This window comes from Bombyx mandarina, chromosome 19 (genome assembly GCF_030267445.1).
Source record: "Bombyx mandarina strain Sakado chromosome 19, ASM3026744v2".
NCBI classification, from domain to species: Eukaryota; Metazoa; Arthropoda; class Insecta; order Lepidoptera; family Bombycidae; genus Bombyx; species Bombyx mandarina.
Genome location: NC_143225.1, coordinates 5627272 through 5654479, shown reverse-complemented (window position 1 = coordinate 5654479; position 27208 = coordinate 5627272). Strand labels below are relative to the sequence as shown.

Here is a 27208-nt window from a genome sequence, read left to right as displayed (position 1 = left end):
GATTGGAATGGGTAAGCTATTTTGTAATTTTAAGCGACGTTTACAAAATCTCATTTGTATCAGTGTAGGGACGCAATCTATGGTTTCGCAGCGCGCTATTTATACGTCCTTGTTCTATATTTACAAAATAGAAATAATCCTACAAGTAATACAGGTTTCGGACAACCTTCAGTCTAGCAAGCAAAGACCTGACCTACAATAGCATCATTCTTTCCACGGTTCTAAAATACGTTAAACGGATACGCCGAAGAATGGGTAACATCGTTATCTGAGAATCATTCCAGCGGACTACGATTGCCAACTTGTATTTGCTGATAGGATGGTTTCTATGGCGTATTGCAAGCCCATACGAATTGGTACCACCATCGAAGCGAAGCAGCCGTGCGGTTTGGTTTGAAGTGTAGGACAGCCGTTATACGGAACAATTTAGACTTCGATTTCTGATCTCAAGATGCGTGGCGGTATTCACGTTGAGAGCTCTATGGGCTGCAGTAATCACTTTAAAACCGGACAGGCTTGGAGTTCGTTTACACGTAAAATAAATTGAAGGAGGATTTAATTTTGCAGGAGTCCCTCACTATAATTCTAATATAGTTCAGGTTTTATTACTGCCATTCCTAGTCCTGTTTACGCTACATCGTCAGTCATTTCATTTCCCTTGGCACCCAAATTTCCAAGTAGACAAAACTATATTATTACGTCCACTTAGTTTATTAAGGATTTCAATTAACTCCAGGTTGAGCCCGTGAGCTGACCTCCGAGAGTCCGGGAGTAAGTAGAATAGTCTCTTAGGCTACCAGCGAATAGATAGGAAAAAATCCATTCCAGTCTCTGTGAGGAATCTATTGTATAAATCATCAGCACTTTAAGGATAGCCTGGCTACAGCTGAGAATGTGTATTTTTTTTGTTTACTTACAATTATAATTTGAGGGTAGTTAGCACATTTTTTTTTAGCTTACTTGGTTGGACGAGCTTACAGCCCACCTGGTGTTAAGTGTTTACTGGAACTCATAGACATCTACGACGCCACCCACCACCCACCTTGAGATATCAGTTCTAAGATCTCAGTATAGTTACAACGGCTGCCCCACCCTTCAAACCGAAACGCATTACTGCCTCACGGCAGAAATAGGCAGGGTGGTGGTACTTACCCGCGCGGACTCACAAGAGGTCCTACCACCAGTAATTACGCAAATTATAATTTTGCGGGTTTGATTTTTATTACACGATTTTATTCCTTCGCCGTGGAAGTCAGTCGTGAACATTTGTCGAGTACGTATATCATTAGAAAAATTGTTACCCGCCTGGGATTCGAACACTGGCGCATCGCTCACACGAATGCACCGGACGTCTTTATCCTTTAGGCCACGACAACTTCTAACAATATTCAAATGCCGACGGATAACGCTTTAGTCGTCAGTAGTGACCACGAAAACTGTAAAATACCCGAAACGTCGGAAGTGACCAAATCAAAAAAGTAGCGCGTGATTAAATCGCAAAATTAATTTTAATTATGTCGAACCTTAATTTTGAGACTCCCAAGTTCTTGAATTATTGCTAATGATATTTAATGATTTAAAGTCCGTTTTGGTGAATTAATGCTTATTACAAATTTAACCAAGAAATATCACATAAGTCGTAAAATATAGGGAGTGTTCCTCGACCTCTTAAACGAAGTTGGTGCCGTGCCATTCTTGACAGAAATAATGATTTACGTCCTGCGAACATTTACAGCAGTTGAAGCTTTTAAGCGCTAATGGCTCGCAGTTCATAAGAACTTGACCCTTTATCACAGAGGAGTGCTTTTAATTTGGAAAGACCCAATTACCTTATACGTGACCATTATTTTAAATATTTAAGTGGAGTGTTATAGTTAGTCGATTCAAATTTTAACTATAGTGAATTAGTGTTCACCGTTATAACTAGTAATCAACTTACTAAAATTTTATTTATTGTGCTTTAAATCTTTATTTTCAAATACGCTAACTAATTCAAGATAATTACGCTCTAAAAATCACATTTTCTAATAACCGCAACATTACCATCAGTTTTCTTAAGCCCCTTTTCCCCAGAGATAACGAGGGTTCCAATTGTTTGCTCCTTGGGCCGACGTCATATCTCGTAAGTACCAATCTGTTTGTTCAAACAAGCTGATATTTCACTATTCGATTCATTCGTACTTTAGGGACAAACCTTATTTCTTACAAATAAATGTTAATGCAAAGATACTCGAGCATTTTCTTTGCCGGTACGAGCGCTATTAATTCTAAAAGGAATATAAAAGTATTCCCTGAAGTGGGTTTCGCGACAGCATGCTAAGGAAGGCGGGGAGTGTTCAAAAGCTCATTCTATTTGTGTCCAATCATTATGCGCCGCCACGCGCCTTTAACTGTGTAACAGTACCGGTCTCATTTCCGTTTGCCGTCCCTACTCCTTTTTCTATATTACCATGTCATTTGTATTTGGATATTTAACAGAAATCTGACTACGACACGCAATGAGTACATCAAAGAAATCTGTGTCAAAATCTTTCGCATTATTCCTTTATGTTTCGTGGGGTTTTATAAATGGCTTTCTAACTTCCTAATGAATAATGGTGTCGAATATATCAAACGTTTTTTTTTTCAAAGATGCACCGACCGATAGACACGACATTCAAGCAAAAAATAATTTATGAAACGAACTATTATGTGCAACTATTAAAGCACAATTTCCTGCTAGAGAACGAACGGGGCAATGGCGGTATAACCATACACACCCGTCAGGACAACCTGTACGGAAGAGGCGTCAGAAACCTTGGGGATCAAATACCCTCTAAAATGCTGGTGCAGAAGGCAACGGGAAACCACTGCACTAATTTCCCACGAGAGTCATGAGCAGGTCGTATCTGACTGATGCATGACCACGCCCACTCTGTCAAGAGTGTACGAATAGGAAGAAGAAGAAGAATTAAAGCACATATTATCCGGATATAGTATTCTGATACAAAACAAATCGAACAATATAAACATTCAAACAATATGCGATCATGTTTACAAACGATGTCATTGTGTATACGGTCTATTGTTTCAGATCATCAAGATGAGTTTATGAGAGTTGTTGGAAGCATTGTGCGTGAGTGTTGAAGATGGGGTGCGCAAGGTACATCGCGTGCGCGCTACTCTTGCTGTGTCCTCTTGCTCTCAGTCGGCACGACGACGACTTCGCTTTCGACAATAGCGAAGAATTCCAGGTCAGTGGATCGCTCACTTGACGAAATTTGCGTACCGAGCTAAATCATTTCAGCCGAATAACTAGTGCGGAAACATTTGTTTAGTCGTTCTAAATTTGTAGAGGTTTTGCAACGTACTTGATCAGTGGAGGCGTATTTTAATGCCATTTGCGAAATGTCCAATAGAAACTTTACTAGTAATATAACAAAAGCCAACAGGTCAAAGATTTTATATTAATGCCGTTTTGTTTAAAAATAATTATAATCAAATAAGTTGTAAAAAATGTTTCTTAGTCGCTCGAAGAAAGTGCCACCCCAGATCCCAGGGCACTCTAGCTGCTAAAGGTGTGATATAGCTGTAAAAACTGAAGATCACGCTTAACTAGAAAGTCGAACTAAACATTTTTACTCCCTTGCTTCTTCTTTAAGATATAAAACCAAATTAAAACATACATGTTGCCGTTGTATATAAAAAGGCGTAAAAAAACTTAAGAATTTTACATAAGACACACGTTTATAACAGTATTAATATCAGCGATTGCCTATTCATAAAGTTATAAAACCTAAACAAGAAAACAAAGAACAATAAAGTAATTATACGTAATGAAGGAGCAATAACGTATCCTCTTCCGTCAAAATAAGCTATGGTTTTAGATTATGGAACGTATTAGTCATAGCCACCATGTGGGTGTTGCATGCACTTCCCACTGCAATAAATCATAGCCAGAATAGCTTTGTTAACTGTCTTAGAATACTGATCGCCTTGGTTGCGTATTGCGTAGCCACATCCGCAGGTGCCAAAATTCGCGACGTATGAATTACCGTTAGTTTCATATACAAGTATCTATGCATTCTCAATCGTTGGTATGTAAAAGAGTCATTATATAATTGAACGTTTGTGAATTTTTAAAACTAGAAAGAGTCCCATACGAATTTTTTTTTTGTTTCTGCATTTTGTTGTCATGAAACTGTTTCTGTTTTGTTGTTCAGGCTTATTCGAATACATGTAAACATTTTGAAAAAAAAAATTGATTTCTTTGTAATGGTAACACCTGGTGTTAAGTGGTTATCGTAGCCCATAGAAATTAACGATGTAAAGACCGCCATTCACCTAGAGATATGAGTTCTAAAATTCAGTTCTTTAGCACAACGACTGTGAATCTCTTCGTAACTCTAATACCTGCTTGTCAACAAAAAAAGACATAGCGGTGGTACCTACCCGTGCAGGCTCACAACACGGTTTCTACTGTTTTGTAGTGTATTAGCGAGTATGCGACTTATTAATAACATTTTCAGGTTGAATTAACGGCAAACCACTCAGAGATAGCTAAGAATGGCCTAAGGAGATTATGGGGTGTACCCGACACGTTGGCCTATGTAGGACACCTGTTCCGCATGGAAATCCCCAAGGAAGCGTTCTCCGGAAAAGTTGTTGCTTATAAAGTAAGTTTCAATCAGTAAAAGAAATTATTTAAAAATCGATTTTACCAAGTCGCTTGATAAAATCTTTTTTTTGTTTTTTTTTTTAATGATATAAGTAAAAAAATCAATGACTGTAAAACAAAAATTATTTCGAGTTTACGTAAACGGTAATAGTATTGTGGAAATTACAAATTACATTACAGTACATTTTAATTTCCCAAGTTATTAACACTGTGTGTAAAGGAAACAGCTGTTTAAACTTGTTTGTACAAAGTTTTGCTGCAGAATACAAAGAAATCTTATACATTGTATATTTATGTTGTATTAAGAACACAAAATTTCATTACTTCACAACAAATTTCATTAAGCTTACGTAGCAACAGTGGAAACGTAGAGAATGTTTATTGTGTTTCAACAAAAACACAGGTCAAATTACATTACATCTAATTCCAATACAAGTATACAAAATTGCCATGTCTTCATGAGGTCATTCTACATATAAAATATTGCAGATTTAAGACAAAATTTACGTCAATAAATTAACGCTATTGTTACGTAAACAATTTCATCTTTTAATCTAACTTAACTCTTATTTAATATTATCGAGTGAATTTCATAGCTCCAGAAATTGTCTAGTAGTGATTTTCAAATATAGAAAGTGTTTGGACACTACATAGTTTCGCGCTACTGCTACTGAAAATTGTTCACTGAAGATTACATCTATATATTAATACGTGAAGCAAAAACTTTGTATCCCTTTTTACGAAAATTGCGCGGACGGAGTACTATGAAATTTTCCACACTTATAGAGAATATAGAGAAGAAGTGCACAATGCTAATATTTTTTTAAAGTAATGCATAAAAGATACATTAAATCAATAAAGAAAACATTACACACACTACATACCATGTATTTGACGCACACACGCATGCATACTATTTATTGTCAAACTTTTGTTCTTGACGTCTGTTGTCAAATTGAGAATAGATTAAATATTGTTTGCCTTTGTTAATATTTTTTATAGTGTAGTCTTGGCGAAATTTGTGATTATAGAAGTATAAAATAAAATCATAATAGTGTACAAACTTACAATTTCAATTAATTATAGTCGAATTTCGACTACTGCGGGACCTCTAGTTTTAATTAATTACTGAAAAATTCAATGATGGGACAAAATTTCGAGCTCTCGTTCTTCAAGTACTTACATCAAATCAGCAAAGGATCGCAGCTCGGAAATACGGAGCGGATCGACTCGATTTTCCACAGACAATCAATAGTTAGCTAATCTCGTTTGAGCTCTGCAGAATGAGCAATCTTAAATAAGACCAGATAAAGTCCTTTGCGCTTTCGCAACTCGGACGCTAGCTTCTAGATCGGAGCTCATTAAGCCATAGACGAACAGCCATAAGCTCAGATGGAATACCTTTGCACCGTCTCTTTTATAGAAAACATTACACTGACATGTTTTTTTTTTTATTAAGGTTCGCAGCGACCACGGGAGGCGTACACCGAACTGGCTGGCGGTGGATTCGAGGCACGGTCTTATTAGCGGTATCCCACAGTACCAGGACATTGGAACTCACACATTCACCGTCACCGCTCAAGGAACTACCAAAGGACTCACTGCAACCGATTCATTCACTATCGAGGTTTGAAAATAAAAAGCGTGCAATTCATAATTTGGATAAACTTTAAAAAAAAAGAATGAGTTTGAACTTAAAACTATATGTAATGTTAGTTCGTGATGTATTTAGGAGTAGTAAAATAAATGGGAGCGATTCACGTCTTCTCAGTGAAATATTTTTTTATTTTGGAATCCTTCTTTTTATTATTTTTATTGTTAAGTGGTTATCGGAGCCCATACAACTTCAAACCGAAACGCATTACTGCTTCACGGTAGAAATAGGCAGGGTGGTAGTAGGTACTACCCGCGCGGACTCATGAGGTCTACCACCAGTAATTACACAAATTATTATTTTCCTTCACCATGGAAGTCAATCGTGAACATTTGTTAAGTACGTATTTCATTAGAACAATTGGTACCCGCCTATGGGATTGGAGCACCGGTGCATCGTTAGATACGAATGCACCGGAAGTGTTATACTATAAGACACGACGACTAAAAAAAAAAACTAAAAAAAGTATTCAAAATTAAAAGTCAAATAATTAAACCCACGGACAGAGAAAATATCTAAAAACTACCTACCTAATGTCTAGTATAATAAAATCTACAGTCGTATCTTTTTACACAATATACTGTATGATAAAATGATACAACAGATAAATGTATGTGCATGGATGCATTTCTGTGTGACACGGAACCTTGCAATCAAATTTTCACCAACTCACTCACTTACTATTAATTGTTGTATCATAATTAAATTTGTCAATTGTGTCCCATTTCTCATGACAATGAAGTAAATACAGTAGTATGAAGCCGGTCTAATAAATACTACTACTAATTTTAAAAAAAAACTCATGAGTATGAGCAAACCGTATTCCTTTAGTTCACATGTATTCGTAAACATGATTGATGTGCAAATATTTTATGATACGGATTGTTTGTTTTTTATCGATACGTGATAACTGTTTATTGTGTGATATCGAACGATAAATTTTATAATATTTTTTGTTTACAAATGAAAAATACCAACAACTCGATCAAACCTTTACCATATTATATTATTTATATCAAATATATCAGATAGTTTTTAATGTATTTAAAATGCATATTTTTTCATATTTACTAGAATAAATTAAATATTGCTAAATACAATTACTACGCTATTTTTCATTAAAGATATTCGTAAATAAAATTTCAGGTGAAAAAGGGTGAAGACAAACCTCATTCGAAATACGGGACGTGCATCGGAGATGAGAACAGGCTGGTTCTCCTTATTCTGGTTGACGGAGCGTTCCACAAGATCGTGCCTCGGCAGAGGATAAGAGCCCTGATGCAACTCGCCAACTTTATGGCTCTTGATGGGGTAAGTAGAAAATTTAATGGAAAAAATATAACTTTTATTGTTTATATGAGTGGACGAGCTCACGGTTCAACTGGTATCAAGTGGTTACCGGAGTCCATAGCCGTCTACTACGTAAATGCCGCGCCACCCACCTAAAGATATCAGTTCTAATGTCTCAGATCTTACAGTACAACGGGCTTTTACAGTCGAACCGAAATGCATTATTACTTCACTACAGAAATAGGCAGGTTGGTGGTACCTACCCGTGAGGACTCACAAGACTTCCTAGTCAAAATATTGATCGTACTTTTTTTGCTACAGTATATTTTCATTATGCTTGCTATGAATGTTGTGTTTCGTTTATATCAATGTCGTACATAATTTATTTTTATTTAATTTTTATTTATTTACTAGCTGTACCCGTCCGCTTCGCTGGGCATTTAAAACGGTCATATAAATATTAGCCTATAGCTATCCATTAAGTACATGTATTTTCTACATGGATACCAAGTTCAAGTCAATCGGATGCATGGTTCAGTAGTTATAACGGAACATCCGTAAAAACCACTGTAGATTTATATATTAGTATAGATTTATTTATTGTTAACATAGAAGTAGAAACACTATCATAATTTGCATCTGTGCTATATGCTGTGCTATGCATAATATGCTAAGGCTTTGAGAACTGCCATGACGTAAACGACAGAGAGCTCTTCCAACGCACGTTCGATGTTCTGGAATGTTCTTCGACGGCGTATATGTATTCATCCTTTTTTTTTGAACAGGACGAATTTTGGATGGAACCTTACAAGACTGAAACGCATCCGGACACGATATTAAGCGGAATCGGTTCTTCATTGAGGAAACGAGGCGATGCCACAACCGCCATATATTTGAACGTATGTATTTATTCTTCTATCTGACTTAAACCGAAACGGGAATCTGCTTTGCGGCAGAAATAGATATTAGCTTCCCCTGTAGGTTTACAACGTTTGTTTCTTTTAGAACGAGTCAAATTTTTCACTTACAAGTTTTATAATTATTGTTCGTTTAGTGATTGAAATTGGAACTTAAACATTGAGGCTTGAGATTAATTTTATGCGTTTGATTTTTTCTTTTATTTTGCTGTTCATGTTTGGAAGCGGCAAAAATAGATATTAGCTTCCCCTGTAGGTTTACAACTTTTGTTTCTTTTAGAACGAGTCAAATTTTTCACTTACAAGTTTTATAATTAGTGTTCGTTTAGTAATCGAAATTGGAACTTAAACATTGAGGCTTGAGATTAATTTTATGCGTTCGATTTTTTCTTTTGTCGTGCTGTTCAAGTTTGGAAGGGGAATATTTTTTATTTTATTTTGAAAACAGTAAACTTAAATACTAGGCAATAGCTATTGCAATAATAGTTATCATACTAAAAATACCGATTGATTAACAAAACAAAAATGGTAGTTAATTCTTTTTTTATTTATTTATAACATCATAACAGATCTGGACATGAATTGTAGAAAGAAATGCAACGACATGTGAGTTTAGAAATGAGAAATAAATTAAAAAAAGTGTAGGTAGTTCTGATTAGCTAGCTAGTTTAGAAGCGAAACCGTCAGGAGTATTCTGCATACTCAGCTTCATCGAGTTTCAAATCTCAGCGGCGCTAAAGTAGTAGTAGTCCTCTTTAAAAAGGCATTTTAATTGTAATATTCGTCAGGTCGGCTGCGGGAACAAGCTGTGGGATCGGCACAAGGTGCTGGTGGCGGGGCTGCGGGAGCAGTCGCGCGACGGAACGCTCGAGCAGCTGCTGCGGCTGCCCGTCATCGGCTGGAGACTCCTGGCCGTCAAGCCCACGTTCAGAGTCAAACGACAGGTAAGCAACGGGCCGGCTGACTTCGGTGAGACCTTTCAAGTTTTCGAACGTCCTCAATCTGGTTTTAACCGGACACCGGAGTCCATAGACATCGCCGTCCACCTTCGGCCCCGAGGTGGCTGTATGCCATTGAAAAATATGCTTCGCGTCATAAATAGACAGGACACTTTAACAACCAAGGCGATTGTCGCGATATAACTACATATTTACGGATGAGTCAAGCGCGTATAGTAACGAATTAAGGTACGCCCGTCATCGGCTGGAGACTCCTGGCCGTCAACCCCTCGTTCAGAATCAAAGGACAGGTAAGCAATGGGCCGGTTGACTTCGGTGAGACCTTTCAAGTTTACTGACGTCCAGGTGGGCTGTGAGCTCGTCCACACATCTAAGCAATAAAAAAAAAAAAAAACTGGTTTTAACCGGATACGGCATCCCGGTCCACCTTCGGCCCCGAGGTAAGTATGCCATTGAAACGCATAAATGCTTCGCGTCATAAATAGATAACAGTTAGACGATTGCCGAGATATTACTACATATTTACGGATGAGTCAACCCGTATAGTAACGAATTAAGGCACAAACTACAATATTAATTATACACTATTAATTGAATTATCTAAGCGTGGGTTCTAGGCTAATGATAAATTAATGATGAAAAAAAAAGCTTCCGGTCAGTCCATGCTTTTTGGTCACATAAAGATTACCAAGTTTCGATGAATAAAAACAACTTTTTTACTGGTGGTAGGACCTCTTGTGAGTCCGCGCGGGTAGGTACCACCACCCTGCCTATTTCTGCCGTGAAGCAGTAATGCGTTTCGGTTTGAAGGGTGGAGCAGCCGTTGTAACTATACTTGACTCCTTAGAACTTATATCTCAAGGTGGGGGCGCATTTACGTTGTAGATGTCTATGGGCTCCATTAACCACTTAACTAGGTGGGCTGTGAGCTCGTCTAAGCAATAAAAAAAAAAAAAAAAAAAAGCTTTTCGTTTAACATTAGCCCACTTACTCACTTTTTACATATCAATTTATTTATTTCCAAACAAGATACATTTTACGATAGACTTTGAAATTTTTAATTAAGAGGTTTATTATTGAACTAAGAAAGCGTGCCAAATTTTGATATTTGTCAGCAAAACTTTTCTTTCTTGAGGTTGATTGTGAAGTGGTAGGTGAGTGACCTATATGTTTTATAGGTCCGCAAAGTTTTTTATATTCATACTCAAAGAAAGGTAAGTTTGTACTTTTTATAATAACTAAATGTTACAGATGTAGCTTTAACAAAAATCAATATGATCTATATTGTCGTTACGTCTTTGTTTTGATTTTAATTCGTTTGATGAAGATTTGTGCTAATATAGGTAACTTTGACCCGGGTAAAAGTTAAAATTAAGCCCAAGAATGTGTCAAGAATCTGCTCAAAAAGTCCTTCAAGAACTGTTAGAAACTTCCACGGTGACTAAGTTTCCTATTACTCGTTCTTTATCACCTGTTCCTGGTCGTTCGAATATAAAATCGACATACTCAGTCGACCTACCTACCAATCATCTGCCATCATCCACAGCTGGATCCTCATTTAATCTTGAAGCTTGAAGTCTTTCGTACTGGACCACTTACTAACGATATCTCATCACTCATGGATCGTGTTGCATCATTATCTGGGCTATTAGATTTGGATACTGGATCATGGAATGGGGTGATTAACCACAGTAATTATTTTAATACTACCGAAGGATTATAACTTTGTTATAATTATAACATGTCGTTTTTCTAATTATAATGAATAAAGATTGATTTGTAATAATAAATAGAAGATAAATAAGTTCCCATAAATAAAGGTCCTTTTGAAACACACGGATATTGAATTTTACTGACAACCCTAAACAGCTGTTATAAGATGGCGACCTAATTTATTTATTTATACAAGAAGATCCAATGTTATCATAAGGCTTTAAATGTAAAAAGACATCAAAATTGTATTGCCAGTTCTTATACTGGCAAAGTTATCCCGCTCTCAATATAACATTGGTCAACAATTTTTTGTCAATTTTGTGAGATTTGCACTCTATGCTCATGCAAAATCATTTAAATTTCAATTGTAAACGTTTAAAACCCACGGAAAATCCATATTTTTTATTAACATCCAGTAAAACTAAGACAATACATACAAAATTGTTCGCATGGCGGAATAAAGTTACCCACCAGATTGACGGTAATTATACACTATTAATTAAATTATCTAAGCCTGGATTTTAGATTAATTATAATTATTGGTGAAAAAAATATACTTGCGGCCAGTCCATGCTTTTTGGTCACATAAATATTACCAAGCTTCGAGGAATAAAAACTAATATCGGATTTTTCGTTACGTTTATAAACTTTATTTTAATGAAAACTCGTATACGAAATTAAGTTTTGCGGGCCATTGACCAGAAGACCCCCCCAACCCCCCTCCTCCGTGCCGATAACATACTACTGTATTATGTTAACGTCGGGCAGTCCCCGATGGAGGGGTCGGGCGACATGTACGACGCGGAGTACGACGGCGACGACGACGCGGACTACAGCGGCTACGACGACGACAACGACGACCTGAACTTCGAGGACGCGCGCCGGAACGATGTCGGCGTACCGGAGCTGGTGAGGGGCCTTGAAATACTGTACTATACATATAGTTTGTGACCCCTGGACGGAATAGACAATCCAATCATGTTCCGAGTCACAGTCGTCGTTGTCGCGGGTCACTTTATATTGGTGAGATTTCGAATCCGCACGGGTAGGTGCCATCACCTATTTCTGTCGTAAAGCAAGTAATGCATTACGGTTTAAAGGGTGAATCAGTCGTGGTACTATACAAAAGATGATGTCTTTAGGATGTCTATAGATTCCGGTGACTACTTAACACCAAGTGGGCCGTGAGCTCGTCTACCCGTCTAAGCAATAAATAAAAAAAGAATGGAAGCCCGTCTGTCTACGAACGAAATTAAAAAAGTTACTACATTTTTATATAAATGTCTTATAAATAGTCAATTGCATTTATTGATTAATGTTTGAATTGTGAAATGTTTATAATTTCAAATTTGATCTTATATAAAATGATACTTATAGACATATAATGAAAGTGTGAATATCTATTGTCAGCTCACTCAATAATCATTTTATCGATGAATGAGATTATATTCATGATTTCATTTACCGTAGCCTCATACATTCAATGGACAATATAGAACACCTACTTAAATAATAATTGAGATTATTTAAATTTAGTTTTTGATTCCGATATTCGCGAGTCGTAAACACATCTCACCTTTTTATTAAAATTAAATCGTGTTTATAATAAAATAAAATATATTCATATATTTTTATTAAAATATTAGATAAATGATATAAAAGCGCTAGATTAATCCGTGAAAATAGTTTTGCTTAAATTAAAATTTATTTATTGAAAAAACCTCCGCCGCAAACTATGAGACATGATCAATGTTTCTCGTTACATTACAAATACTTAGTATTCGTAATTACTGTTAATCTCAAACAGAAAAAACATAACTATGTGATATTTTCCATTGAATAAATTGATACATCAATGCGTAGTCATCCCACGTATATTATGAATGCATCTTGCACTTACACGTCGTCACCTCACTATCGTCATCCATAGAACGTTAATAATATCACCAGCATGCCGAATGTTTATTCTATGTTGTGTCTCGAGCAGAAAACCAAACTCCTATAATATAGGACCACTCAGTTCTACACGTCCAAATAAATATTATTATACATAATATTTTTTTCGATACCCTCCACTGGTAAACTGCCTTTAAGTCTAAGATCTCAGTTTTTCATCACACGCTCTTATATCATTCACGAGCAGTCACATATCACGTATCCATGTCATTGGGAGGATCAACGAAGCCCCTTTTGTTGGTTTATGAATAATCACTTACACGCACATTCATATCCTCGCATAGCCCCGTGCCCTGAAAATGAATCTGTGGGTCCGGCGAAAAGGTGTGAATCCGTGCTACGTGATAAAACAAAATCGGACTTAAACGCCTTACAATTAAAGTTCAGGTTGGAAAAATCAGGTCACTCTTGTTCATTAGCAATAAAAGCATCACAGCAATAAAAGAGCTAGATGGGTATGTGAAAAAATGAAACGATTAGTTTTTAAAGTTAAATTTTGTGCCGGGAATTAAAATCTAAATTACTTATTCCAAACACATTTGTTCCCGGGCCCTTTCTCGCTAGACCCACATTGAATGAGAGGGTTAGGTGGCTAGGTGTTGAGCATATCGTTCAGTTATAGGGTGTGAGTACTAACAGTGTGTGTGTGTCGGTGCGCGCGCCGGCAGGTGGAGTCCCCCCTCCCGTCCCCCGCACACCCCCACCGGCACCACCACGGCGAGCCACACACCGTCACCGACACGTTTCAGACCGAGCCCGCCACGACCACGACCACGAACTCTCCCCCTCCCCCCTCCACCACCGCTACCTCCCTCTCTCCGGTTCCCCCGACCACCGAAGACCACACTTCCACGCGCGCCGAAGAAACCACTCCCGAGACCGCGTCTACTAATACATATACCACGGAGGTTTGTCGTAACCTGCTGACCAGCTTTTGTGTGTTGCATGCAGTCTCTGTATTGGCATGGTTGTTACCTGCGCTACGTATCGTGCACCCGGCCCAGTAGGAAACCCTATTGAATAACAATAGTGTCGGTAGCTAGAAAGAAAGCAGGTATTACGAGTAGATTTGTTCGTCTTTAAACATTTTCAGTTGATTTAACTATTTTTTTACAGTACCCACGTGATGCGTAATTTCTTAGTGTAGCTAGTTGAATTGCTGTTGTTTCTTGTAAATTTAGCTTGAAATTATACAAATTAAGATACAAATTATTACTTATTAATTTTGTTGAAATGCATATGTATTTATAACCTGGCTATATTTCCTATTTTATACCAACATAAAAAGCGGATACCGGTAGCATGATTGTAATTACACTTTTTTCTTCTTTTCGTTATTTTGGAGAATCGATAAATGAAAGTGAAATTTTTATCACAAGAAAGACACATTTCTTTTGTCATAATACTCCAAATTTGGTGCTATAAAAAGAAACTACATTCGATACGCACCAACAGGACGAAGACCACGACGTGAAGATAACGCCTTACTCCGAATCTGCTTCGGAAACAAACAACATAACGTTTGTGCCGGTGTCATCGAGACATCTAGAGGACGTTGCCATAGTGCCAGATTACATTCCAACCACGACGGAACCGGAAATGGTATTTAAATATATATTGTATAATTATTATTTTTTGTATACCTTCAGTACTCGCCTTAACTGTGTAGTTGAACTAATGTGTGGAGGTTTTGATGATTTAACACGGGTAGAACTAGTTTGCGTTCACAATACATTCTCTGGTTAACTAACTGACGGACGAGTAGGCAACGTAATTTATTATGTCGTAAAAAATGTATTTATACATTGTAAATAGATAATTATTAAACATACTAAATTTGGACAGTACTTACTTGACTAAAAAAAAACGGTGCACGTGCAACTTGGTGCACGTGAATGAAGTGAAACTTCTTTTTGAATTTCCGTATTGTGGCTTTCTTCATTTTTCATCCTTAAATCAGATTACTCTTATAATAGGGAATGTTGTGTATAAGAGTCGCGACATCTCCAACATTTATATTATATATTTTTTAAATTATAGATAGAAAAAAATGAATATGTATTTTTTTTTAAATACTTCATTAAAATATTGGACACTACTCGTTGCTAACGCTCGCGCTGGCCTGTAACAGGTATACTACGCGCATGCGTTCGAGTGCCACGCATTCACTCTCGCTCTGTCTCTTTCTATTTCTTCTCCGCAGGAGCGTTAAATGCTTAACGCAACCTTGTTGGAAGTCGAATTAGAAGTTTCACTTCAAAAAAATATAATTGTAGTAGATAAGCTTCGTAACGAATCGAACACAACACCGCAGTCCACCCGTTGTCTTACCGTCCACACTCGCGACACATCGTGTGAGCGTCCGCATGGCACTTTCAGCAAACCGTTATGATACGCGCGTCAAACGAACTGCCGCCTTTGTCGTCGGAGCCGCCCCCAACCGTGACGTCACAGTCCCCCGAGCCACCCACGCAGCCGATTACCACATCCTCTACGACGACGTCTACGACCACCCAAGCTCCGGCCACGACGCCGGTCACTGTTCCGGTTACGACGCCTGTGACTACGCCGGTGACTACGCCAGTCGCTACGCCGCCGCCCACTACGACGACCAGCACTACGCCGATGACCACTGTACCGACAACGGTACCGACTACAACCAATCCACCAGAAACCACTATACAGGAGGTCACCAAACAGGTCCGTAGCACAGTTTGTAAATAGCGTACCAAGGAGACTTATGTTGTGAGTATTTTTGAAGACACGATGTAAATATTGAGTCGGTCATTTGAGAAAGAATTGCGATGAAGTTTTGGTTTTGTTTTGGTATTTATTTGGTTTTAACACTAACCTCCAAAATTTAATTAAAATTCTAAATTAAACTTCACTGGGCATCGTTTGCATAAAGTGCACGTTAATTATGCAGCCATCACGAAAAGATTCATAGAGTGTACATGATTAATTGAGATTTCGGGACGACGTTCAGTGGTCTAGAAGATCACCACCTGTCTAAAATCTGACTAAGGAATACTTGAGAGAACTGACAGCATCGTTGTCCGAGTATCGGACTGGCTAACTGCGATCGCCTACCTTAGTTGGTTGGGTCCCCCACCCTGGCTATTTCGACAGCCGGTCACTGACCTGAGCACACGTAACAGCTGATTTTTTAATTGCGTACAGTAAAAAGTTATGATGTCCAACATCATAAGAATAAGTACGTTATAAGAAGATTCTCAAAAAGTGTTAATCATGTTACCGTTTCAGGAAACTCGTTTTATCTCGAGTACCTTTCAAAAACATTATTTTTAATACAAACTATGTTGAATATTAGTTTCAAAATGATTTTTATTAAGTCGTTTATGTTAATATTTTGATTTGTATAATTCAGGAGTCCACTGTGACGGAGGGTAAGAGCACAATAATCGGTCAAACCACGGAGACGGTGACCTTCGCGATGCCTGTCAACCAACCACCGGTCCTCAAACATCACATGAAGAAACTCGCTATAACTGCTGGAAAAGCCTTTAGGTACGTTCGTTTAAAAAATTTGACAAGTACAATCAAAGATCCACTATTTTTGAAAATCAATCCAATGTTCTTTGAATGTAAAAGCAAAAAATTTTTTTTAATACGACCGACAGTACATGTCATATATATATATATCTGTCGCTATGATATTTTAGCGATATAAGACACTCGACTGGTTTTCATAGTACGAAGGAGCGCCGTGGCGTATTGACAAGTCACTTGACGGTTATATTTGGTATCGTAACGAACTCGAGCGACTCCTCTTTCTCTCATACACTCACTCTCTTTTCAAGGATACACGAAGCGTCTCGGACCCCCAAGCAGGACTGCTAGTTAATTTACCTTCAATTGTAATTAAAGACTCAATTGTAAAGTGATTTTGAATCTACGTCATGAACTCTCCACCAGAATACTGTACTGATTATGGCTGTGCTGCTAAACTATCGTCTTATATATATCTGTAGTACATTTTTTTTTTTATTTCTTTTTCAGATACATAATCCCCACCGATCTGTTCATGGATCAGGAGGACGGGAGCAACTTGACTTTCACGATGTACGAAGCCGAAAACGTCCCCTTAAGCAAAAACTCATGGATACAATTCATACCGTCCGACCTTGAAGTTTACGGACTGTAAGTTTAAATTCCCTATATAATATATCAGAATAAGTAAAATTAACAACGCATGTAAAACTAAGCTATTGTTTATTACATAACAGTAACTGACTCCACAAATAAAAAATGACTGGTGGTAGGACCTCTTGTGAGTCCGCGCAGGGTAGGTACCACCACCCTGCCTATTTCTGCCGTGAAGCAGTAATGCGTTTCGGTTTGAAGGGTGGGGCAGCCGTTGTAACTATACTGAGACCTTATAACTTAAATCTCAAGGTGGGTGGCGCATTTACGTCGTAGATGTCTCTGGGCTCCAGTAACCACTAATCCAACCATCTAAGCAATAAATAAAAATATATATAAACTCTTTCAGACCGCTGGAAGCCCACGTCTCACGTTGGAACTTCATAGTGGAAGCTCAGAACAGCGCCGGCCTGAAGGCCCGGGGCCCGCTAGACATCACCGTGCAGCAACACAAGAGCGGACGCACCATCAACCACCGCTTCATCATGCAGTTCACGCTGCTCAAGCAGTACAATAACGCCATCGACTGGCAGATAAGGGCCTTGGAGGGAATAGTGAATCTGTTCCGGGACACCGACATGGACCATCTGACCGTGTTGAACGCGACCCAAACGGGAGATCTCTGCGAGTTCGTTTGGACGAACGATACCCTGCCGAAAGACGCGGCCTGTCCTATGGATGACATCAATAGGCTTATGAAGGTTAGCGCTGTTAAAAAATTTGAACTTTTTTTTTTTATAAGCTGGTGTTCCCGGACATGATTTTAGACCAAAGCATAAGAAAGTAAGCTGAAGTGGCAGTGGGCTGGTCACATATGTCGCAGAGCCGATAACCGGTGGAGTAGACGTGTTCTGGAGTGGAGACCGCGAACCGGCAAACGTAGTGTAGGACGCCCTCCTGCTAAATGGAGCGACGACCTGCGCAGGGCAGCTGGCAGTAACTGCATGCGTAGAACCGAAGATCGGGTTCAGTGGCGAGCTTTGGGGGAGGCCTATGTCCGGCAGTGGACTGCCGCAGGCTGATGATGATGATAAAAAGAATATATTATCATCTGTTTTTGAGACGTGTGCAAGTTTTCAAGGTAACCAGATATCTTGAAGTTGGTAAAAATTGTATCAAAAGACTCCGGGATTCACACTATGGGAATGTTAAATTAATAAAATTACATTAACAATTTACGATTCATCCAACGAATTTTCGTTCAAATTAATTAAGCGTCATACATAAGCGATTAGAATTAATTATCGCACTAAGGTGATATAAAAAAAAAAGTTTATTTTCGAAGTAAAGCCAGTTAGCAAACATACGTATACATATTATGTCATTTTTGTAAGTTCATTTTCTCGTGCACTCGCAATGTTTGGTAATAGCAGCCGAATTTAAATTTGAATGCATTGCGTGCAATAGAAACATATAAGTTCTTTTGTTTTCGAACGTTTACATCTATCTTCTATATATGTATATATATAAAAATGAATTGCTGTTCGTTAGTCTCGCTAAAACTCGAGAACGGCTGGGCCGATTTGGCTAATTTTGGTTTTGAATTATTTCTGAAAGTTCAGAGAAGGTTTAAAAGGTAGACAAATGAATGAAAATGTTCGGAATTAAATAAAAATAACAATTTTGTTTTTCCTTTGATGTGTCCCTCGTCGAACGGATTCATTTTGTTTGTTTTAACTTTATTTCATACAAAATCTTAAGTCTTTTATTTATCGATTGAGGCACTACGAAGTCTGCCGGGTCAGCTAGTTTATAATAATAATATTTATTGACAGATAATGGAGTCTGAGTCGGAGCCGGGTCGCGGGTCCCGCTTGTTGTCGCGCGCCATGTCCCCGGAGCTGGGCGTGCGCGGCGTGCGGTGGGAGGGGGCGGGGGTGTGCGCCGCGCCGCCCGCCACCCGCGCGCCCGACACCTACCCGCCCGTCACTCGCAACCAAGTCGACCACATCACTGCCTCCGCCGGACACCTGCTCGTCTACAAGGTGCCCGAGGTAAGAGCGACGTGCCAGCTATAGAAGACTGGGAGTAGTTTTTTTTGAAGTGAAACTTCTAATGCGACTTTCAACAAGGTTGCGTTAAACGTTTAACGCTACCATCGAATAGAAAGAGACAGAGCGAGGGTGAATGCGTGGGACTCGAACAAATGCGCGTAGTATACCTGTTACAGGCCAGCGCGAGCGTTAGCAACGAGTAGCGTCCCATATTTTAATGAAGTATTTAAAAAAAATATATTTATTATTCTATCTTTAATTTAAAATGTATATAATATAAATGTTGAAGAGTTCGCATCTCTCATACACAGCATTCCTTATTACAAGAGCAATCTGATTTAAGGATTAAAAATGAAGAAAACCACAATAGAAGAAGTTTCACTTCATTCACGTGCACCAAGCTGCACGCGCACCGTTTTTTAATGGAGAAGCCTTGTTTTGTTTGTCCCAATGTTTGTTTATTATTTTTGTTTCACTTCGCCCAGGACACATTCTTCGACCCAGAAGACGGAGGCACCCGTAACCTCATACTGTCGCTGCGGTACAGCGACCGCACCGAGATCCCGGCCGGGCACTGGCTACAGTTTGACGCCAATAACCAGGAGTTCTACGGCTTGCCCACCACTACGGACGAGGGCAGCGTTTCTTATCAACTGGTAAACAGTCAATATAATCAATCAACAGTAGACCTTCGAACTTATATGTCAAGATAGGTGGCGGCATTTACGTTGTAGATGTCTATGGGCTCCAGTACCACTTAAAATCAGGTGGGCTGTGAGCTCGTCCACACATCTATGCACTAAACAAAAAAAAAATTAAAAACAAACATTCAACTTAGTATCTCAATTCAAGTAGTCTACAAATAGAGGTTGTTTTTATTACTTTGACATCTTGGGTTAAAAATTAATTTACAATTCATAATCGATTTTAATCATTAAGTACTCTTTTTTTTTTTTTTGAAATATCTTAAATAATTTTCAATGTTTCGATATTCTTTTTATTAATTAGATCTTTTGTTTTAATAGATTGCTGAAGACTCCAGCAAGAAAACTGCGTATGACAGTCTAATAGTGGAGGTCGTGAAGGCGCCTCCCATCCGACCCACGGTCGAGTTCCAGATGACCTTGGAGTATCCGTTCTTGAAGCTCGCCTTCAACGCTAAAAACAAGCGTAAAGTTGTCGAGAAGCTCGCCAACCTGTTCGGACAAAAGGAGACTGATAATATTAGGATACAAAGCATCACCAATAATCCTACCTCCATTATATGGTAAGTACCAAGCCAGCCAAGTACACAGTTATTTTTTTGTAAATTATTAATACCAAACAATGGATATTTTTGTGTAAGCATCCGTCCAATAGTAAGGATCATTTAGTTAAATAATTTTGCAATACCAATTTTCTAGCGATTGTCATTTATATTTTGGCCACGTATCACATCACCGGCTGATATTTGCTAAAAAAATATATTACAGTTTTTTTTTTGTGCTTAGATGGGTAGACGAGCTCACAACCCACCTGGTGTTAAGTGGTTACTGGAGCCCATAGACATCTACGACGTAAATGCGCCACCCACTTTGAGATATAAGTTCTAAGGTCTCGAGTATAGTTACAACGGCTGCCCCACCCTTCAAACCGAAACGCATTACTGCTTCATGACAGAAATAGGCAGGGTGGTGGTACCTACCCGTGCGGACTCACAAGAGGTGCTACCACCAGTAAAAAGTACCCATAATAACTTATGACTCTTCAATAGAATGGATTTCAATTATGACAGATTTGAGATTAACTAACTATTATTTACATATCGATTACAGGTACAACACCAGCTTGCCAATGGACAGATGCCCGAAGGCCGAAATCGAGCAGCTCCGCAAGATGATCATCGTAGACGATCGCGGCTCTAGAGGCGGCGCTCTCCGCGAAAACGTCGATCAAGTCTTCGATAAGGACTTCAAAGTGATGTCGATAACGCTGAACCCGCTCGGCCTGTGCGCGGAGCAGAACACAAAAGTATCCAAGGTTCCGCCGGCGCTGTACCCCGGCGCGCCCAACTCGCAGAACAGCAAGACGGGCAGCGCCGCGGAGCAGAGCTACCTCGTGACGTTCATCATCCCGGCCGTGGTCATCGTGTGCATGATACTGCTGGCCGGCGTCATCGCCTGCGTGCTGTACCGGAGGCGGCGGACAGGTAACACGTTCCGTTTGATCTCTTAACCCTTGGACTGTCGTGTAGGTCACCGGTGTCCTACGCGGCGCATTGAAGTACATAATTATACCGATTTCTGTTATAGTGCGCACGGAAGTGCTAGTCACCTCCCGAGGTATGTGGCGGGGTAAGACGGGGGAGGGCGTGATTGACAAGGGGCACACGATATTATATTTAAGTGCAGATAAATCTCAGAATAACATGTTAGAATTAATGTAATGGGTAACTAATTGTAATATTGTATTTTTCTATTTCTTGGTTAAACAAAAAATGCATATTCAAAAGTGTTTATTATATTTTATTATTTACGATACAAAGCAATTTTATAAGCAAATTAACATTTCTTAATAAGAAAATTAAAAAAACGCTATCACCGTTATAGTACATTATAAAAATATATATTTATTTATCTATTTTGATTTTTTATCAACAAAAACTGTGGATGTGGATTATCTTTTTTATTTCTTTAAGTTTTGGTGGAGAAGTAACACACAATTCTCATTACGGTCTGAGAAAAAAAACTGTGCACATTGTAAATTACATTTTACACTGGTCGTATAATTGGGATGTTTTATCTCGTGTATGTTTGGAACAAACTGGCAAGAACAACTGTATCGTACAACCGCCGCGGTGGTCGACGGCAGACTGAGTTAGCTTGACGTTTGTCTACCTCCCCCGCCCTGCCGCTCATACCTCAGGCGGTGACTAGCGCTTCCACGCACACTATACTAAAACGCCGGAATATCTAGTAGACTCTGGGAAAGAAGAATCCAAAGATACTGAAATCGAATGTATTTCTGAGAGACCTAAAAGACTAAAACAAAAATTATCCTTAGGCGCCTTAGTAACAGAAATCGGCAATATTACTTCAATGCGCCGCGTAGGGCACCGGTGACCCACACGGCAGTCAAAGGGTTAAACGAGAGAGACCGTATGTCATCTTACTTTAAAAATTTCTTTATATACCGACCTTCATGAGACTAAATAAAAAAAATCGATAAATCAAATTAATGTTTTCTAAATTCTGTAGGAGGTGACAATTCCTGACAATGGCCAGGTGATTGTAACACCACTTGTCGTAACACGTAACGTCGTCGACCGCTTGTATTTAGCGATCATTTCATTATTTAGGCTCGCTTGTTTCACTAAATTGGAATTCACTAAGTACTATGAACTCACGCGTGTGTGCCGAAAGCTGCTAAGTAACCGAGTCAGTGGAACATCAGGGTGAGATCTATAAAGAGGAGCTACTTTTTACAATTAGCTGATGCTGTTCTGATGAAACTGACGAAAGCATCGGGGCTTATTAAAACCAACACGGACTCTCTTAAACAATGAAATGCGCAATGAAATTAAAAACTATTTACTTGACTAAGCAATTTGCTGATCGAAATTGTCACGAGGCGCTAGTTATCGTTCCTTGTGTTTTGTAACGTTTAAAATAAATTAATATCAGTCGCTGATGGTAGGACGTATTGTAGGCGCTTGCGGGTAGGTTCTCCTCTCTGCTACGTATTTCCGCGAACCATTCAAAGTGTATCTGAAGTCATTCGAGAGCTTTTGTTAAGTACGTATTTTTTTTAGAAAAATTTGGTACGTGCCTGCAGGATTCGAACACCGACACAGTCGCACCGCCCGATACTAGTGCACCGGGCGTCTTAACCTCTAGACCACAACGACTTTGGACGCGTTCTTATCTATAGCTCAGCTAATGCGTAGCGCGATATAAATGTCAAAGTTAACTGAGTTCGCTTTATAAATCTCATCCTTTACATAAACATTAAGATGGAAGTAAAAAACACTAAATAAAAAATCTAGGAAACAAGTTCCAATATCCATTTACACGGTTCATAGTCGGTGCTACTTTAAGATTAGGTCATCTAATAGGTATATTGTATATATGTATGTACCTTGCTTTTTTTTTAGTTGTTTGTAATGTTTTTTTTTTTGTAAGCCCACTCCACTCGCCAATGCTAGTCAGTAACGATGTTAATGCTATAAATAGGTTTTAGATTAGTTTGTAATAAAATAGAAAAAAGATTTGTTTTAGATATAATAATATGTGTTCACAAAAATGTAATCTTGTCAAAAATCTTGTCTTTGTTGTCTTTAAACTTTTTTAAAGTAATAAAGTGCGTGATTAAAACACTTAAGGTTTGATCTCGTGTTTATTTTACTAAATTCTTGATTGATTCTTTCCTTATTGTAAGTTCGTTGAAAATTAAATAAAATTATTTTTTTCGTGCTATTTATTAGATTCGTATGCTGCCAGTGTATAAATAAAAATGGCTCCCTTATACATTGGCAACATTATAAATTAATCCTAAACGCAACATTAAGGGACTCTGTGAATACCTAAAAAAAAAAAAAACTTGTATTTAAGAATCTAAAACATTTCTAAATCGTTAATACAGAGGCGAGGAAAATTTTATATTCGAACTAGCGACCCGTCCTCGCTTCGCTTCGGAAAGTGTTATTTATTATTGATTTCTCCACTATTTAATGGACGTTATTATACATATAAACCTTCCTCTTCAATCACTCTTATCTATTATAAAAAAACAGCATCAAAATCCGTTGCGTAGTTTTAAAGATTTAAGCATACATAGGGATATAGGGACCGAGAAAGCGACTTTGTTTTATACTATGTAGTGATACTAAAGAAATGTGGTTGTAAAGTTTATAAACGCGAACAGGTAAAATGAGTGTCGGCGACGAGGAGGAGCGACAAGCGTTCCGTTCGAAGGGCATACCCGTTATATTTCAAGACGAATTAGAAGAACGTACAGACACCGAACCTATACACAAAAGTCCTGTTATAATGCGCGAAGAGAAGCCGCCATTGTTGCCGCCCGCACCGGACTACAGGTACTTGTAATAGTCTGTAAGTAGTTCATCATATCATGTCATAATATTCTAAATAATTCTCTACAGTTAAGAGACATTGAAAATAAATATAATGAATTTGTTAAACTGAAAATAAGAAATAATGTTTTTTTGGCCAAAACACCCAATAATCCCTTGGCAGTAGGTGTTTTTTATTCGTAATTATAAACAACAGCTCACATAACTTTGTTCAAATAACTATTATTGGAACTTTCCCTTGTAGTAGTAACTGCATTTTGTCTTATTGTGTTTTTTATGTGTAGCAACACTATATAGTGTCCGTTACGATCACTGTTATCTTTTACATCTGAAACATGGCTATGGAATCACGACCATTCTAAACTAAGTCCCTTAAATTTTGAAGTCTTTAAAATTGTTTTCATTTGAATTTTATATAAACGCCTTTCTCATAATTTTTGTTACATTTGTTAAATATTAAAATTATTTAGTAGCACGATATGGTGCAGGAAAGTGATGTGATTTATATGAAACTATTGTTATCGCATTAAGCATCGTTTTGAAGGAGTCTTTATTCATTAAAAAAAAAGGGATTTTTGGGATGGTTTTCTTTTTCATATCAACCTACATTACGTTCAACCCATACATTTGTGTACTTATTAAATACAAGCATTTAGGCTGTTAAAACATAAAATTGTCCGAGAGTCCACCAAGGGAAGTAGTGTTGCCCATATTTACTCCCTATATCTGTAATTTACATATTTCTTCGAATATATTATATAGTATACGCGGCTCCTGAATGATTTAATCGAACTTGCAGATCGGGCGAGGATGCCCCGTACCGTCCGCCGCCGCCATTCGCCGCGTCCCGCACTCCGCCGCGACCCAAAGCCACACCTACCTACAGAAAACCTCCGCCATACGTGCCCCCATAAAATCACTCCACCGCCATCTCTTAGCTCGTAGTGTAGCCGCGTTCCAATTATTATTATTAAGGGTCGCCGCACACGGGCCATCGGCCACAACCACAAAAGCCGCCCCGGCATCTTTCCTGTATTTTTTATACATTTCATATGTAGCGTGTGGCGAGTCCGTATAAAATGTATGAAAACAACAGGAAACAGGTCGGTAGCTGCTTTTTGTGGTTGTGGCTGGTGGCCCGTGTGCGGCGACACTAATGACTCTTCCATATCTGCGCGACGAAGCTTCGATTTATTTGCGAATTCAACTAAACTCTGCAAACTGTTAATTCAGTGATCGTTTGTTACGTGACGCTAATGCCCTCTCCCTGTCTCGCTCGCTCCGTCGCTTCGAACGCAGATGTGGCTGAGACAACATCCTGAATCAAATGCGTCGTTAAAATCCTATGAGAGCTTATCGAATCACATTGGAACCGGTGCGGTAATCATCATTGAAATTGTTTAAGACCCGCTAGTCGAAGCAATTGAAGTCATTCAATACATTAATAATTTGAATCGATTAAAATTCTGTAATTAGCGTTAATCTTTTGAAATTGCATTTATATTAAATTAGTAAGGGAACTCATATCGTTAAAACAAGGAATTGTGAGCAGTTTTTTTTTTTTTTTCATATATTACGAATTTCTTATACAAAAGTTATATTCACGAATTAGATCGACAGTAGTTGTAACGTTGTGATGTTTCAGTGTTTTCACGCTGAGTATTTCGATATATATATAAATAAACGGTAGTGGTATTTGTTGGAGTAGACAATGTTACGTTAGCTCCTAGAATAAGGCACGGTTCCGACAAATCGACTATTTAATACGTACTCGTAATGCGAATATGGATTGTGGTACCAAATATTTTAAACTTGCACTGCCTAGAGTACATGCGTGACTGTGTCAATTACAATAAGCGAAACGACTTATTTATTTACTATTCGATTGGAATGACAATGAATTAGTGTATTTGGCTGATCGAGTGCCATTGTTTCGAGAGTTGTTTTTTTTTAATTAAAATTAAAAAACATATCGGAATGTAACGTTTTAGCCTTTAGCGTAGATCTTCCATAAACTATGTTGATATATCAGTAGAGTTTGCATTAATACGGGACTACGTTATCGAATTTTACATTGTGATAACGAGTCCTTATGAAATGATTTGTCGTGAATACGCTATATACAATGCATGGGTTGTTCAATATTAGATGGTTTGTACACTATGGAATACAATTAACTTAATATTATAATAAAATATACAACTGACTTTAGTTTTAGGTTACTAGTAGATATTTTTAAGGATGAAATATCATTTTGTACTTGTCTAATTATTACCATAGATGTAAGGTTAACAAATTGTATAAACTATAGGCAACTATCGAACGAAATGAGCTGATTTTTCTCTTATTTTTTCTTTGGATGTATTTTTATTTGTACTCTGTACTCGTTTAGAGTTTGGCATTTATAGATCTTTTTAGTGTTTACATTATGTATACAATTATATGGATCGGCTTAAATCGATTTTTTTTTCTTATGTAGATGTACTTAATATTGTCCACTAAAACCGTACCATTTTCATTATTTTATAGCTATGTACCCTCGATATATTTTTGTTTCATGCTATTTTCCATTATACGCACATGATTTATATAATTAATGAGCTTTTAATTTAAATAAAAATTAATAACTTTGTACTTCTTTTAATCCACATTAACCTGTGTTTCTCTAAATTCTCCTTCATAGACTTCCCAGTTCACGGGTCATCTGATGTCCAACAAATACCCAGAATGCATACCTAGATATGTTATTAAATATTTACATGGTATTTGAATAGGTCGTGTAGGATACTATAGGTCGTATCCTACTTTTTAAACTGAAACGCAAACTGCTTTG

General features: G+C 38.1%; 1 protein-coding gene across 17 annotated transcripts in view; it reads left to right on the top strand.

Annotated features, from left to right (window-relative positions):
• The window catches only part of Dg (Dystroglycan), an 82709-nt gene extending 55704 nt beyond the window's left edge, over positions 1 to 27005 (top strand). For 4 of the 17 annotated variants that reach the window (XM_089735103.1, XM_089735105.1, XM_089735106.1 and 1 more), the window contains 19 exons: positions 3074 to 3233; positions 4509 to 4655; positions 6117 to 6284; positions 7458 to 7622; positions 8387 to 8500; positions 9307 to 9462; positions 11959 to 12099; positions 13815 to 14054; positions 14602 to 14748; positions 15526 to 15846; positions 16535 to 16674; positions 17167 to 17307; positions 17660 to 18011; positions 19086 to 19304; positions 19790 to 19960; positions 20330 to 20571; positions 21119 to 21492; positions 24207 to 24378; positions 25175 to 27005. In XM_089735103.1, the coding sequence (XP_089591229.1) occupies positions 3129 to 3233; positions 4509 to 4655; positions 6117 to 6284; positions 7458 to 7622; positions 8387 to 8500; positions 9307 to 9462; positions 11959 to 12099; positions 13815 to 14054; positions 14602 to 14748; positions 15526 to 15846; positions 16535 to 16674; positions 17167 to 17307; positions 17660 to 18011; positions 19086 to 19304; positions 19790 to 19960; positions 20330 to 20571; positions 21119 to 21492; positions 24207 to 24378; positions 25175 to 25289 (3630 nt within the window). In that variant the 5' untranslated portion in view covers positions 3074 to 3128 and the 3' untranslated portion in view covers positions 25290 to 27005. Of the gene's footprint in view, positions 1 to 3073; positions 3234 to 4508; positions 4656 to 6116; positions 6285 to 7457; positions 7623 to 8386; positions 8501 to 9306; positions 9463 to 11958; positions 12100 to 13814; positions 14055 to 14601; positions 14749 to 15525; positions 15847 to 16534; positions 16675 to 17166; positions 17308 to 17659; positions 18012 to 19085; positions 19305 to 19789; positions 19961 to 20329; positions 20572 to 21118; positions 21493 to 24206; positions 24395 to 25174 lie in introns of all 17 variants that reach the window. The other 13 variants (XM_028172098.2, XM_028172106.2, XM_028172084.2 and 10 more) reach the window with 7 other exon arrangements.
• Positions 27006 to 27208: the final 203 nt, after the last annotated feature.